The sequence below is a fragment of the Haemorhous mexicanus genome, chromosome 9 (assembly GCF_027477595.1).
Source record: "Haemorhous mexicanus isolate bHaeMex1 chromosome 9, bHaeMex1.pri, whole genome shotgun sequence".
Lineage (NCBI taxonomy): Eukaryota > Metazoa > Chordata > Aves > Passeriformes > Fringillidae > Haemorhous > Haemorhous mexicanus.
Window position 1 is genome coordinate 22,857,324 of NC_082349.1, and position 15,474 is coordinate 22,872,797.

Here is a 15,474-nt window from a genome sequence, read left to right on the forward strand (position 1 = left end):
ATAATCCTGTTATCTTCTCAGCTGTTTGTGGAATTCAAAATTTCAGTCTGTGAGACACCAAAATTCTACATGGAATCTTATTTATAATCTCATTATCAATCTTAATAATCTTAACATTTATCTGTAAGTGTTACCTGGTTATCTAAACTAGTAATACAACTTTATTAGGGTTTGTTTGATGATACAAAATACTGAAAGAAAATAACCTTTCTGACTTGAAGTTAATGTGATCTTTACAGTACAGCCCCATGGGAAGCTTTCAGGCAACTCACTGGAACCAAGCAGACATTAAACAGGTGACCATTTTATTTTAAGGGGAAAAGTAAAATAAGGGAAAATGTTCTGAAATTACATGGCCAGTTCTGCTGTTCTATACCTAGTGCACAATTTACAGTGTTGCAACAAAAACTGTTTACTTATTTTCATCTTGAAACAAAATGTTTTCATGATGAGAGTGAAGAAACATGGTAAATGGAAGAACAATACAAATTGTGTTAAGGTATTGAGAATGTAAAAATGAGCATTAAAGGAGCATGTCCTGGGATCTTGAGATCTTCACTCCAAGTGGCAAAACACAGGACACACTTGTCAGCTTCATGACCTATCTGCACATATCTGTGTATGTATGCATCAGTTACCTCCAGTGAAAATCATGCAGGCAGAACCTTCTTTCCACATGAAACTTCATCAAGAAGTTCCCAGGAGCTCCAGGGCTACAAGTGTTGGGGTTGCTGAGGTTTGGAAATTTCCACTGAACTGTTTGCATTAAGGGCAGCAGCTACATAGAGTAAAGGGTGATCTGCTTTGTAATTTATTTTCTTGCACTAGAGAAAAGAATCTGTGCACTTGTAATAGCCTACAAGACACAGGAACCAAAAATACCCAGAAAGTGTAAAGATCAGTGATAAGCAAATGCAGAAAAATCTCTCTTACATATCAAATGACCAAAGATAAATGACTCTTTCCTACTTAAGTTGTTATTAATGACACAGACAGGAACCAAAGAGTTGCCACGAAGCATGGGAAGAAACTGTCTTTATGAATGTAATGAGAATGCTGCTGGTTTTACCTGTCAGCTTCAAGCTGCCATGGATCTTTTTGTTAGGGTGTGATTTAAAGTAATTGAGCCACCTCTCTCCTGATATTAAAGTACATACTCTCATATGTCTATTACTTAGCAGAAAATGCTCTTTAATATATTAATATAATCTCTGTACTTACAATATTACCAAGATAATAGTTAATAATTGATCTCAAATACTTCTTTCAGATTGGCCTATGGGACCTTTTCAGTAGACATTTGTAGTTTCTATTGACAGGAAATACCATTCTGATTAATTAGAATTTTGCATTAAGCGTTAAATTAATCTTTTTATGTTTCAGGGAGAGTCAGCAATCACCAGAACAATGGCAGAAAATGTATGGCAGATGTTCTGGTAATGAAGTGTATCACATCAACCTGGAAGAAAGTACATTTTTTGCAGAGTATGAGGGGAAGAGCTTCACATATGCTTCTTTCCATGCACATAAAAAGTATGTTTATTTTTCTTATCAACCTTCAAAAGTTCAAAGAAATAATTATTTGTTTTGCCTGCAACCTAGCTCTGCACTAAAGGCACAGTACTGCACATTGATCTGTTCCTGGGTTTATTTATCTGGCCACTACCATGGATATATTTCTGTTAGTTGGAGCTGGTGTTCATCCTGAACAGCCCATCTCAGTCTAAGAGAAGAAGAGTGTCCTATAGATATAAAGGATAAGCTGGACAACCAGAAAAAAAAGGCACTTTATGAAGGTTTTTCAAGAACAACAATACTTTTCCAAGTCCAAAACAATCTAGAAGTGAATAGGTGGGAGGGTGTAGGGTTTTTTAAAATTTTTTTAGGGCTCAGCTGGAAATCTGGCTTCCTTTGTGGCTTGTTCATATTATGGAAAATGTTCAACTTAAAGGTGTCACACGGTACATTCTGGTGATTGTTCAAACATAAAACTCTTTTTTCTGTTAGATGATAACATACCTGCTTTAGGGTGCAGATGATTCATCACTTTTCCTGTGCTGTTCTGTGAGATGAACATGCAAAATAAACACAAATCATGTATGTTTGTATATATTTGATAAAATTAGCATTTATCAAACCCTAAATGCTGGGTTTATTCTCATACTTAATCAAGGAGAGAAAGAGATTTTTTTTCTGTAATTCCTTCTTTTCTATCACTAATCAAATACATTTTTAAGAGTGAATTGCAAAAATGAATTATGAAAATGGTTTCCATGACTTATAAATAATGGAACAATTTAACATGATTAATAATTTTTCATATCGTGTATCCATTTTTCTCCCAGTATTTTCCCAAAAAGGACTATTCATCTGACAGAAAAAATCAACTAGAACAACATTAGGAGAATATTATGGGCATTACAAAAAACACTCAACTGCCTAGGAATTCATGAGCTCATAAAACCTGCTTGATTTGATGTGGCCTGTTTAGCAGAACACATTTTTCAAACATTCTTGTCATCCAGAAAGCTGCAAATGTTCATAATGTGCAAAGAATAAAAATGTACCTGAGGTTCATTTTTGACAATGGAAATTCTGGTGTTTGCAGGACTATGCAAAATGAACCATGCCTTTCCTTTTCTAATTAAGGTTTGGAGTCTGTCTGATTGGTGTTAGAAAGGAAGATAACAAAAACATTTTGCTGAATCCAGGTCCTCGGTATATCATGAGTTCTACTGATATATGCTTTTATATAAATATCACCAAAGAAGAGAATTCTGCTTTTAAGAAGCAAGAAAAGCATAGAAAAAACCATGAATCAAAATTATCGTATCATGGAGCATCTAGGTTACCAGTACACAGTATAATAGCCAGCATGGGTAAGTAAAAAAAAAAAGATTACATCACAACATTCTTTTTAAATGAGTAGTACATTTTAAAGCATCTTCCTTAACTTTTAAGAAACTAAAATTATGAATAGAAAGAATTAATATAAAAACTTCAAACATTTGCCCTCATATTTAAAAAAACCCCACAGACAAACAAACAACAAAACCCAAACCAAACCAAAGAAAAACCCAGACGAAACCAAACAAGCATCAAAACCAAAACCCCCAAACAAACAAATGGAATTTGATTCTCTTTTACTTGACAAGGTGGAATTAAACTACTTAAGACTGTGCTATAAAAAAGTAATAATGAAGTGTATGCAAAGCAAAACCAGTGGGTAAACCATGAGTATTTCTTTTCATTCATACCTGATTGTTTGTAAGAAGTTTTCATGAGCTCCTTTAATTTATAAAACACTTTAAGTAAAATCTGCAGGTTGTTGATGCATATTAATATGGACTGATTATATAAAGTATGATGTAAAAGAGGTAGTTAACAAGAAGACACAGACTAATTGTCAGGAAAAGTGTTGCTTTCCTTGAGTACAGTGGAAATGTTTGTTTTGTTTTAATGGAATAACCACAAGCAGCACCGGGTTGCTGTCGGTCCTTTGCCGTGCCGCTGGGCAGTCCCCAGTGAATCCGGGAGCGCCGTTCTGAGCAGCACTGAGATGTTTTCCCTGCCCTAGGGACCGTGGCCATCGATCTGCAGGACACGGGCTGCCGCGGGGCCAGCGGTGGCACGCTGGCGCTGCCCGCGCAGGGCGCGCGGGAGGCCAGGAGGCCCAGCATCGCCCCGGTGCTGGAGGTGGCCGACTCCTCCTCCCTGCCCACCTGCGACCTGCTCAGCGACCAGTCCGAGGATGAAACCACCCCCTCCGACGAGGAACTCTCGGCAGGCTTTGAGTACGTGTGTTACGTGTCAAACCAAGTGAAAAGTTAATACTATTTAGGAAAAGCATCGACAGTCTTTTTTGAAATGCAGGTCAGTCTGAGCACTTGGAGGAAGCAAGTCCCGTGAAGTCCAATTATGGAATTATTCCCATCGAGGAAATGCTAGCAGAATGCCATAAGCCTACTTTGAAATACAAAAACACCCAGCAGATAAACTCTTCTATTTGCTGGAGATTTTCTCTTGGCAGTTCTAAAAGCTGTAGTCATGTATTGCAGTGCATTTATAGCATATATTAAGGCCTTTTTTTTAAAATTACTTTCTATAATTATTAAGTGAGCACTCAACAAATGTGTAAACAGATTAAGTATTCCTGTCATGAGAATGCAGTGACAATCAGATCATCCAACAGGCTTTTGAATGCTGGGGCTGGGTGTGTGACTTCAAAATGCAGGAATGACAAAAAAGTAATACAGGACAAAATTATCACATCTAATTCAAAATGCTTGTTAGTGTGTTACTGAAAGTAATGATGCATTACTCAGATAAACCCAGAAGATTCAATCTTGCTGTGCAGATGAGCTGTTATGTTTATTGGGATTGCTGACAGGGGTGTTAAAACTGAAATACACAATTAAGCCAGTGCCTCAGCCAGCAGAGTTTCCCATCTCCACCGATGGCAAGTGTGAGAAGCCCCAGGGAAGATTATCAAGCTCCAGAGAAAAAGTTAATAGGACAAGTAATCTTAAATGTGCAGACTGAAACAGCAGGATTTAAAAGGTCTCTTGTAAAAAACACTAAGGCCAATTGGAAATTCCACCTCATTGGGAAGAGGGTTTGCCATTTAGAATTAATTTCAGACATTTTGAAAGTACATTATTAAAGCTAAAAGGTAATGACTTCACTCACTCTTGGTAAATTTTGAAAAAAAAATGGAGAAGTAAGAGCAGAAGTACAGTTATTTCTGTTTTCTTTTCTTCCTTTTTTAACTTAAAAGTTTCCAGTTCAAAACACTATGACAGCACACTATGATACAACAGGCTGTTTTCAAAAACCCAAGCAAAATTGCATGGCAGCTTTCACTAAGTTCTGTTGAGCTGGCTGCAAAATACATTCTTTTGACCTCCGTTAAACATAGTTCATTCTGTGTGCTTGGTCTAAAACTTGGACTATGGATAAACATCCCATAAAACACTTGTGTAGGCAGCTGTGTTTTGGTAATTGGCTGTACTGAAAAATGGTTTTTTTCTTTTTTAGGTATGCCAAAGGCTATCCTCCTTATTCTCCTTATATTGGAAGTTCTCCCACCTTTTGTCATCTTCTGCATGAAAAAGTACCCTTCTGTTGTCTAAGACTAGATAAGGTAAAGGGGGCTTCTGCTACTGGCTAATCCTACACTCTCATTTGCCTCTTGCATCTGAGCAGAGCTAAATTCTGATTGCTCCTTAGAGATGAAGTTTGTGCAGTATTTTCTATAATACTATACTCCCTCCTCCTTTTCATCACCAAGTGTTTATGTCTAAGCAGGTCTCTGTTGGGTCATCTGATACAATATTCACACCCACTGAACTTGTTTTTTACTTTGATTTTAGGGATGCCAGCATAACTACTATGAAGATGCCAAAGCCTATGGATTCAAAAACAAATTGATTATAGTTGCAGCAGAAACTGCTGGAAATGGCTTATACAACTTCATTGTCCCACTGAGAGCTTATTACCGACCAAAGAAAGAACTGAACCCCATTGTATTACTGCTGGATAACCCGTAAGGAAAAAGAGGTTTTTTTTCCCCCCTTCTGATAAGTTTTAAACTCATTTTACCATTATTCAATAGATGACCCCTTTTCACATGGCCAGCTAAAAATCAAAAACATTATGGCACATTTACCTTTGAGAAAAGTTAGTGACAAAAATCATGCTGCATGTTCACTGACATATACAAAATTGACCTCTTATTGACTGCTAATGGCCAGGGTAAACTTAAATGTTCTTATTCTTCATGGCCAATGTTTCAGCTAAGTTTTTTTTAAAATTATCCTCAAAAATGTGAATGTTACTGCTAAAATTAAATAGCTTAATAAACACTGTAAAAAGCAAGCTGTATAACAGTTTCACAGCTACATGACAGCACTAACCTACTTAACACAATGCACTTAGTGGCCTGGACCAGTGAGGTATATTTTTAATAACTCTACACTCAAACAGTTCTTTAAGCCAAAAGGACACCCACAGACACATTTTATCTAAAATTATTTAAAGCCATGGATGAAAATTTAAACCTGCAGTATTATTGTTACTTTTATATCTCTTGGTGACTGCTGGAATTTTTCTCATTGCTTGATTTTAATATTTCATAGAAATTTGCTTTTGTCAAGACTGGTTCATTTAAAATCTGATCATTAATTAGCTTTTTGGGGTTTGTTTTGCAACACTTTGGTACAGCTCAGCTACTTAAAATCACAGTTTGAAAGACACAGAAATGGAGGTTACCTGTACACAGAATAGTAGAACAAGCTAAGAAGGTGAAAATGTCTTGTAGGTTGTGATTCCAGGGCTGACACTTCAATTTGTGTCGATCTGTTGCAGTTCAAGTGATTTTTTTCTACAAAGGCCTGCTGTGAAGTGTCCCACTTTCCCTCAGGCAGCTCCTTAGCCACCTGTGTTGGCAAAACAGAAGGTTTTTATGTAGGTACTATGGCATACAGTGAATTACACAAACTGAGAAGCCTAAATGAGGCTAAATCACTTGCACTGACTGTGAGAGCAAAGCCATGGGCACAGGGGGCCCTCTAGTGCCAGCTCCCTATGCCAGCACAGTGCCCAACTTCACACACTTCAGTGCTGCTGTGACACTTGATAGCTAAACACACTTTTGATTGATTACTGTGAAGTAAAAGCTCTGCTTGCTAATTAAACCAGCACCCTTACTGTTGTCTCTCCCTGTGCAGCATTTGCAGTGACTCCTCTGAAAGGGAGTAGGCTGGAAAGCAGTAGGTGTCACAAAACCCAAATGATGATTTGATTTCCACTTTACATTTTAATTAAGAATTGTTGATGCTTATTTTAAGTCCTCCTGAGACATCCATTGGAGTATAATAACTTGGTAGTGTGTCTTTGACGTTACTCATTTGTTCTTATATTTGGAATTGTCCCGTGCCATAACATTTCTGATTTTAGAGGTGCATTTACTAATATAAGCATGTTAATTCTGATCATTCTTTATGATCACAGCAAAGTGTTGATTCACAGCTTTCTGAAAACCTATTTCCTGCTTTAACTGACATCATAATGCCAAAGTTTAAGAAAGTTTTGGTTTTTTTAAACCCCAAACGACCAGTTGATTAAAATATTTTGGAAGAGATGCTGCTGTTGTGATACTGTGTTTCATTTTGTAATTCCATCTGCTGCTTAGGCCAGATATGCATTTTCTGGATGCAATCTGTTGGTTTCCAATGGTTTACTACATGGTGGGCTCTATCGACAAGTAGGTGAAGTAACTGTTAGCAAACTTGCCTTTGTAGTCTCAGTGGTTTGTTGTGTGTGTTGTCACTGCATGTTCTGCTGTGTGTGTTGTAGTTGGAGATGAGCTTTCTGCATGCATAGTCTGTGTCTGTCTGCTGTAATTTGGGATTTCACATTTCTGATTTAGAAAGGAGCTCATTAGGGAAAAGCATGACAGGGAGCACAAGTTGACATGTTCAAAAACACACTTAGCACTTATTTAGGTGAGTTCATATCTTTCTACAAATGAACAGATTATTGCCCTGATTCTAGTGTCAGTCTGTACTGAGTTAAAATTTCTTGGAATTTATTGACTCAGGTTTTGTAAAGATAGCTACAGAATGTAAACAGTCTTGAATGTGTCCAAAAGTCTTCATCTTCCACTACTTAAATTATCACTTACTCCTACATTTCTGTCTTCACCTCTGCTAATATATGTGTATGGATGTAGGTTTAGCAACAGAACTTTAATGTGAAAATCAGGCAGAAACAAGAGAAGAGCAAGGACTCGTGAATATTTTAGTAAACACCTCAATGTAGATTGTAAATGGAAAGAAAACTGCTTCACTACATAGTGCATTCTGAATTGGGGCTACAAGCCCATACTATTAATTTCCCCCTGTAAAAATCACAAAGCTTATTTCCTGCTTATAATAGTGATACAGTTACAGATTTGCCTTGGTGACACCAAGTTCTTGTGAAGTTTACAAAGAGCCCACAGAAATGTTGTTTACTTCACATAAAGCAAGAAAGTGTCACAGGTTATTGATATCTACTACTTTATTAACTCTTAATTATTAATTACATAATAATTATAAAAAAAACTCATAATGGCAAAATAATTAAATTGTTGCCTTTTTCCCAACCTTAAAAAGGAAATATAAGATAATTTTAGTAAGGAGGTGATATAAAAGGGAAAAGACAAAACCCAAACGGCATCAAAATGTATACTCAAGAGGGAATACTCCAAGTATTCAAAGTAATTAATAACTCAGATGTTAACCTGTTTTACTAATGTAGAAAATTGAACTTTGTTTAAATTTACTGAGTTTATTTCAAAATGGAAATTGCCAAATCCCTCCCTAGTGGTGTTTTGTTGTTCTTTCAGAATTAAATGCATTTTTAAAAAAATGAAGCATGTAGTCTTGGGAATAAGTGATTATTCAGAATTCAGAAGTTCACAGTAATACCAGCATGAACTTCTGCATCTTTTCTGACACAAAAATCACTTTAATTCCTGGTGCAATAAGCAACTGTAGTTTGTAGAGGGTTTTTTTGACATCTGTTGTCATCAATAAGAATACTTTTAAAAATATAGTTCATACATATTTCCTGTGTTTTCCTCACCTTGTTTCTAAATCTTGTACTAATAGATATGATCATCTGTAGATAGGAAATACATTGTAATATATGCAAATTTTACATTCTTATTTAAGGAGTATAAAATACATTCTCAAAGTACCACCTACCATCTATAAGTATCTAAAATATTCTTAATTTGTTAACCAGCAATGAAGTATCATCATCTCTTAGAGAAAATCACCAAAGGAATGACTTTCATTTACCATTCTTTTTTTGTTAGAAGTAGATGGCTCACAAGAAAACAGCTTTACCAAAATTCATAGCAGAGATGCACTTCATCAAAATATGTCAAGTAGTAGGTACCTGTCCCCCAGTCCTTGGGAAGAATTTGAGATCTGTAACTGAGCAGATTTCACAGTTGTGCAGAACTCTAGTCAATCTTGAGAAACCTTTAGCTAGAGGTCCCTGAGAACTAGAATTATAATGCTTCTACATTAGCATTTATCAAATTCTCCACAAGCCAACCACATGTAACTGCTAAAATAAGAATTGCTGTTGAACTTATTAAATATTGAAATGCAGAAAATCTGGGTATTTCAGAATATGCTGCTATTTTCAGGGATCAACTGAAAGTCTGAGAAAGCAGAAATTATTCAGAAAAAAAGTTTGGACTTCTACTTATGCACTGCAGTTGGTCATAGATCACATCAAATCAGTTTTTCTTTTGTTGTAGTCAACCATCAGTGATATTGCACAGTTTCAAAAATAATGAATATCAATTCTTCCAAAATAAATTGTTAAAAAAACCCACCACACTTGTCAAAAGGTGCTTAGGATCTGTGGAAAATGTTGATGTTAAAACAGCTGAAACATGCTTCATTTTGGAGACAAAGCTACAAGGCACGATGAGAACTGTAACTCAGCTGTCTGTGAGTGTTTTCTGTGGTTGGGCTTCACACAAACATTTCCCAGCTGTGCACAAGGTTCTGCCACTCTGCAGCTGCTCCTAAAAGCACCCTGAGAACACTCCAGCTAATTAATTAATATTTTGAAACCAAAATGAAACTGTGGGAACAAACAACCAGAAACATTTATTTGGGTTTTTCTATTGTCAAATGTAACTGCAATGGAGCAATCTGTTGCAGTGGATAAGGCCAAAGTGTTCCCAAGTAACTGTTAAAGGCTTATTAAAAAAAAAAAAAAAATTGAAATAAATTTATCATTAACAAAAGAGAGGGACTGTAACAACCTACTGAAGTAGATTCTATATTCTATTCTACCAATTAATTAAGAAGTTATCCTTGATTATATTAGAAGTTGTTACATAGCTGATTTGCAGATGCCAGCCCATGGCTAATCTTTCAGGTGTTCCATATTTAAGTTGCTTGTTTCTTTCTCCCTCTTTCTCTTCACAAAAGCCTAGATGACTTATTAAGGTGTGGGGTCACCTTTGCAGCTAATATGGTGGTGGTGGACAAGGAGAGCACCATGAGTGCTGAGGAAGACTACATGGCAGATGCCAAGACTATTGTGAATGTTCAAACCCTCTTCAGGTAAAGCATTTTTGCAATCTATCTACACATCCTTATTAATTGTGAAATACTTGATGCCTCTTGTGCCAAGAGCTTATTCTTTTTTTTTATTCTACTTCTGTTTTCCCTTGCATGAATTTGTGTGTTACATGGGCAAACTTTTTCCCAACCTGCTTAGCAATTCACTTAGAATCCTGAGGTATTCTCCTCAAAGCTCAAATAAAATGCTTTGCATCCCAAAATGAAATACTCATTTTACAAGTTAGCTGTCAGGTTTACAGGAAGGAAAATAAAGTTACTCTTGAAGACTTAGGACGAAAGATAGTTGAGAAAAGGAAATTCACAGTAATGCTAAAGCCCAAATGAAAAGCAGATCCTTCTAATGCTGAAAGGTAAGCACTGCATCACTGTGAAGTTAGTACTAAGTGTTCACATTTTGAATATCTAGTTTTGCACAAAAGTTAGGTTTTTAGGTACATATATACAACATTACATATGACACCAACATGGCAAGAGTCATGAGAGCAGAACATGATCAGTCTAGTAAACAGTCTGAGGAGTCTGGGATGAAAATGAGATTTGCTGCTCCTTTTGACAACTCTCCTAATTAAAGTCTTTGTTTTCAATATCTTGGTTCAGTGAGTATGAAGAAAATATGTCGCTTTGGGCTAAGAAAAATATTATTTTCTTAATAAAACACCCAAAAAATCTCACACAAAACAAAACACACTACAGAGTCAGCTATGAAATGCCTGCCTGATCTGGAAGCCTAGCACTTCCTGGTGTTCATCCTAATAAGACCTGGAAGGAAATTGAGTATGAGTCAATGTTGCTTTTATTGCAATTACCTGTTTCCTGTGTCAAACCTTCCACAAAAGACCCGAGAGAGATGCATAGTAAAGTGGTTTGAATCCAGTGGTTTAGAAAATTGAGCTCATTAAAATTCAAAGGAGCTTTTTTTTGTAAATGCAGCTCTGTGAGAATGCAGTTAAATGCTCTTTGCATTTCTCCATGTGCTCAAAGGAAGCAAAATCTGCATTGCAAAAGAAACATTAATTCTGTCTTTTTCTAACATTCAGTTTCTGAATTGCACAGGTGTGTGATTCACACTCACACCTATGAAATTTGGGTTGAAACTATAATTGAACTTTATCTGGGCATCACTTAGATGTGCTCCTAACCCCAGTGCTAGGGCACTCACTGAGCTCTTTCACGTGTATCATTTTTTCTGAAATACACTTTACCCCAAATGGAAAAAGGAGTTGTATCAAAAGGAAACTTGTAAAATTGGTTTTTCCCTTCCTAACACTTCCCAAAGTGTTCTACTTTGTCAAAGGGCAATTTCATACCATAGGTATGCCATTAGATGTTACTGTACACTCCTTCAGCTGTCTTGCACATTGTTTGCAACTAGATGGCAGCTTTAACTCGTGTATAAACTCTGTGTCTGGGTCAGTATTGTTTTAACACTGCCTATTTACAATCAAAGGAAATTAAAATACATATTTTGGTTTAGGACTGAACACTTTTTCATAAAACTTGGCATACTTTCACAAATAGTGTATTGTATAAATTGGTTTTCTTTTTTTTTCCCCCTAGAACACATATAATAATTTCACTGCATTTTTATATTATGTAAAAGTTGTAGAAATAAGTAAGCTTTGGGAAGAGGCATAAAGTAGTGGCATTCACCTGTTCTACAAAATAAACTACATTCATTGCACTAAGGTAAATAGTTTTCTAAATGACCTTTAAAAACATATTGAAAGCTTTTTCATTACTTATGAATACCTAATACCAGAAAGTAATGAAGAACAGACTGGACATGGTAGAGAGCAAGAGCACTTGACACCAGCTGTGGTGTTAAAGGGGGATTTAAGGCCCTGGATTTAATATGCTGTTTTCAGTGATATCACAGCATTGACAAAGGCTCCCCTTTGGTCTCACCAGGCGAAACCATTCAGAGGGTACAGCCTGATCTAAACACCCCTGGTGTGAGTTACTCAGGCCTAAAAAAGCCATGGCAGAGCTGCAGTAACCCAGGCTCTTCAGCCCAGGCTGGCAGTTGTGTCATTATTCCCAGATTTACAAAATCAGCAATCCTGCTTTGCCAGGAGAGTGTGCCCCCCTCCCTGGAAGGCAGAGGCATTGTTTAAAAGGACAGGGCTATCAGCACCTTTAGGGCTATCAGCACCTTTAGGGCTACAAGCTGTGCCATCCCAATTAAAACTGACACAGCACTGGCTTACCTGACACAGGAGTACAGAGGTGTGACTCAAATGGGCACACTGACTAGGCACAAGTTATCACAGCTTAAAAATAAGAGCAGAAATTAATAGTCTTGGACTATACCTTAAGATGTGACACAGATACATTGTATGAAAAATCCTTTTGTTAGGATCTTTTCTCCTGAGAAGCTGAGAGGCCTCAGAAAGGAAATGTAAACAATGATTATCTGCTGCTGTGGAATGCAACAGGTGCATCTTTGATTGGTCTCATGTGGTTGTTTTTAATTAATGGCCAATCACAGTCCAGCTGTTTCAGACTCTCTGGTCAGTCACAAGATTTTATTATCATTCCTTTCCTTGCTAGCCTTCTGATGAAATCCTTTCTTCTATTCCTTTAGTGTAGTTTTAATATAATATATATCATAAAATAATAAATCAGCCTTCTGAAACATGGAGTGAAGATTCTCATCTCTTCCCTCGTCCTGGGACCCCTGTGAACACCACCACAATGATGCTTTCCACTTTTTAAAATTAAACAGGAAGCCAAGCACTGAGTCCCTGTGGACAGGTGTGAGCCCACCTCAGAAAAACAGCTCATTTCCCCAGGCAGTAGGTCTGTACCACTACCAAGTTTTATTAGTTAACCTCTTCAGGGCTGTGTTTCAAATCCTGCAGGAAGCCTGTTGGCAGCAGTGCATAACAGGTCAGTGTTTTGGTATCCAGCTGTCATCACCAGCTTAGAGATAAACCAAATGAGGTGCTCTAATGGCGTTCCACGATTTTCTGGGTTTGTCATTGTGGTTTGGGAAAGAGCTACACGTCTCTCTCGCTTGTCTGATTTCCAAATATGAGTTCAACAGCGAGCCATGCCTCCCATCAGGCTGGTGGGAGCCTTCTCTTCCCCATCCAGTCCTTTCTTACTAGAATGGGGTAAAGGGAGAGATCTTTGCCCCAAAGCAGCCTGCTCCAGTGCTAAAAGCTGGCAGGCAGTGTGCCTTACACCCAGGGCAAGATGCAATCTGTCCCTGACTTCCTAGAGAGCAATTTCCCCTAATTCAGCTAAAAGGCACTCTTAAGTAAAATATTTTACCAATGCCAGTTTTGAAACTGATTTCCTAATATAAATCGGTTTTCATATCTTGGTGAAAGATATGAAACCATCTTTAAGAGAAACACTGCAGCCTGCCCTTTTTCCTGCTGTGTATATTTTATCATGAGATCAGCTTTTAATTTCCTATTGCTCCTAATTCTGAATTCTGTAGTGTTAGTTTTCAGATACAATGTGGGATTAACACATACTGGCAGACAGTCTGGATATACATTTCCCCACATTTAGGCTCTGCTTGAATTGTCATTTCAGTGATGTTTCTCCCTGCAAAAGGGAGGGAAAAGGACAAGATTTGCAAAAGGGTGCACTGAATTCCATTTCACACTACCTCACCAAATGCAGCTTCCATGGAAAGTGAGACAGAAGCCACATCAATGATGTAATTAGTACTACAATTACCTATTGCTAAGTGTAGATAAGTCTCCCCAGGCTCAGCAAAAGAGGCTACAAACGTACATCTCATTTTCTGACACAATCTGTAAAGATTTAAATAATAATATGTGTTCTATTCCAACTTGTTTGCTATTTAAATAGTGTAAACTATGATTTTCTTTCTGTTTCTTGGAGCCCTGAGTACTGGGGAGGGGGTCTTGAGTATGCTGCTTGAAAATCTTTGTAATTCAGTCAGTTCACAGTAGAGCTTTCTTCACTGCTTTTAGGTACTGGAAGCCTGAATTGGTGCTAAGTTATAAATATTTTGTATATGTAAATATTTCAAAATGAGAACATAAGTATACATAAACATACATTTTCTCAGCAACTCCCACGAGTGTCGATTTTCATCTATGTTGCTCAGACTGTTGTCACAGCATACACACAGACCTCAAGAAAGAAGAACCAACTGGAAAGGGTACATAAATCAGTCATACTTTACATGCAACCAGGTACTAAGTACAAACTTTAAACTTTTGCATTTTTTGTTGTTTCCTTCAGATTTGTGATACTGTACCAATTATTAAATATAAAATAATCAAATTAAGTTTTTTTTTTTGTAGCATTTAAGTATTTTGTGAGCTCAGTGTGTGCTCCTTGGTGAATTCTTCAGAGAATGTGTTGTTGGACCAGCATTCACTGGGCCCAGACCCACCACAGGTTCAGGGACTTCATTTAAAACACAGGCACGAGCACAAGCTGCAGCTTTGTGTAGAGCCTTACATCTGTGAACTGTTATAATGAGAAGTATGACCATGACATTCTTTTAAAATGCAGGTTGTTCTCCAGCCTGAGCATTATCACCGAGCTAACTCATCCAGCCAACATGAGATTCATGCAGTTCAGAGCCAAAGACTGCTATTCTCTTGCTCTGTCCAAATTGGAAAAGGTAAGGAGGTTTGCCTCCCCCCACCCTCAGTTGAAATGTTATATTTTTATTACTTTTTCTGATTTTTGTAAACAAAACAAGTGGAAACAGTGAAATGATTAATTGTTGTAGAACTACTGTAAAAGATATTTTTTTTCAAATTTCTACCCTCATTTCATAATAAAGTTTGATTTGATTTAATCATTTTACAATATAATATTAATCAACCAGCTCTCTGGTGGAATTTGATCAAGGAAAATGAAATATTTTTGGATAATTGAATATTTAGAGCTAATATTGCTGTCCAAGAGGCTGACACAGGCAATTAACATGGAAAATCTTTTAACTGACTCAATGCTTAAACATACAGCTTTTATTATAATGTATTTCTTAATTCCTCTTCATTTTAAAGGCACTATAATTGTGTTTTCTGTACACATTTCTGTATATCTGTGGGAGATACTGGCATTAATGGAACAGTTAGAAAACAGTAATTTTTCTCTGTCAGATTGATGAGAGGGACAGCAACACTACTTAAATGTTAGCTAAAACCTTCATATTCCATATGTATATTTGGCATTTTCAAATTGTAGAACTGTGGCTGTATGGAGATAAATTTAATCTGCTTTTTCAAAATACTGTTACTTAAAGCAGGTGGAGCATAGGAAGTAATATTGTGCATCTGTTTAAGTCTCTAAACTCAAGGACAGTCCTCTTTCTCAC

The 15,474-nt window shown here is 36.9% G+C and overlaps 1 protein-coding gene and 1 long non-coding RNA gene across 10 annotated transcripts in view; one reads left to right on the plus strand and one right to left on the minus strand.

The window, feature by feature from the left end:
- The window catches only part of LOC132331240 (uncharacterized), a 34,705-nt gene extending 27,288 nt beyond the window's left edge, over nucleotides 1-7,417 (minus strand). Inside the window, exons 1-2 of the long non-coding RNA XR_009487518.1 lie at nucleotides 6,271-7,417; nucleotides 2,020-2,062 (exon numbers count right to left, since the gene is read on the minus strand). This is a non-coding gene — a long non-coding RNA (uncharacterized LOC132331240). The remainder of the gene's footprint in view (nucleotides 1-2,019; nucleotides 2,063-6,270) is intronic.
- Nucleotides 1-15,474, plus strand: part of KCNT2 (potassium sodium-activated channel subfamily T member 2) — a 115,358-nt gene that overhangs the window by 81,259 nt on the left and 18,625 nt on the right. For 7 of the 9 annotated variants that reach the window (XM_059854482.1, XM_059854481.1, XM_059854475.1 and 4 more), the window contains 8 exons: nucleotides 240-296; nucleotides 1,384-1,533; nucleotides 2,650-2,879; nucleotides 3,578-3,794; nucleotides 5,038-5,143; nucleotides 5,373-5,545; nucleotides 10,002-10,136; nucleotides 14,661-14,772. In XM_059854482.1, coding sequence (XP_059710465.1) covers nucleotides 240-296; nucleotides 1,384-1,533; nucleotides 2,650-2,879; nucleotides 3,578-3,794; nucleotides 5,038-5,143; nucleotides 5,373-5,545; nucleotides 10,002-10,136; nucleotides 14,661-14,772 — 1,180 coding nt within the window. The remainder of the gene's footprint in view (nucleotides 1-239; nucleotides 297-1,383; nucleotides 1,534-2,649; nucleotides 2,880-3,577; nucleotides 3,795-5,037; nucleotides 5,144-5,372; nucleotides 5,546-10,001; nucleotides 10,137-14,660; nucleotides 14,773-15,474) is intronic. The other 2 variants (XM_059854479.1, XM_059854483.1) reach the window with 1 other exon arrangement.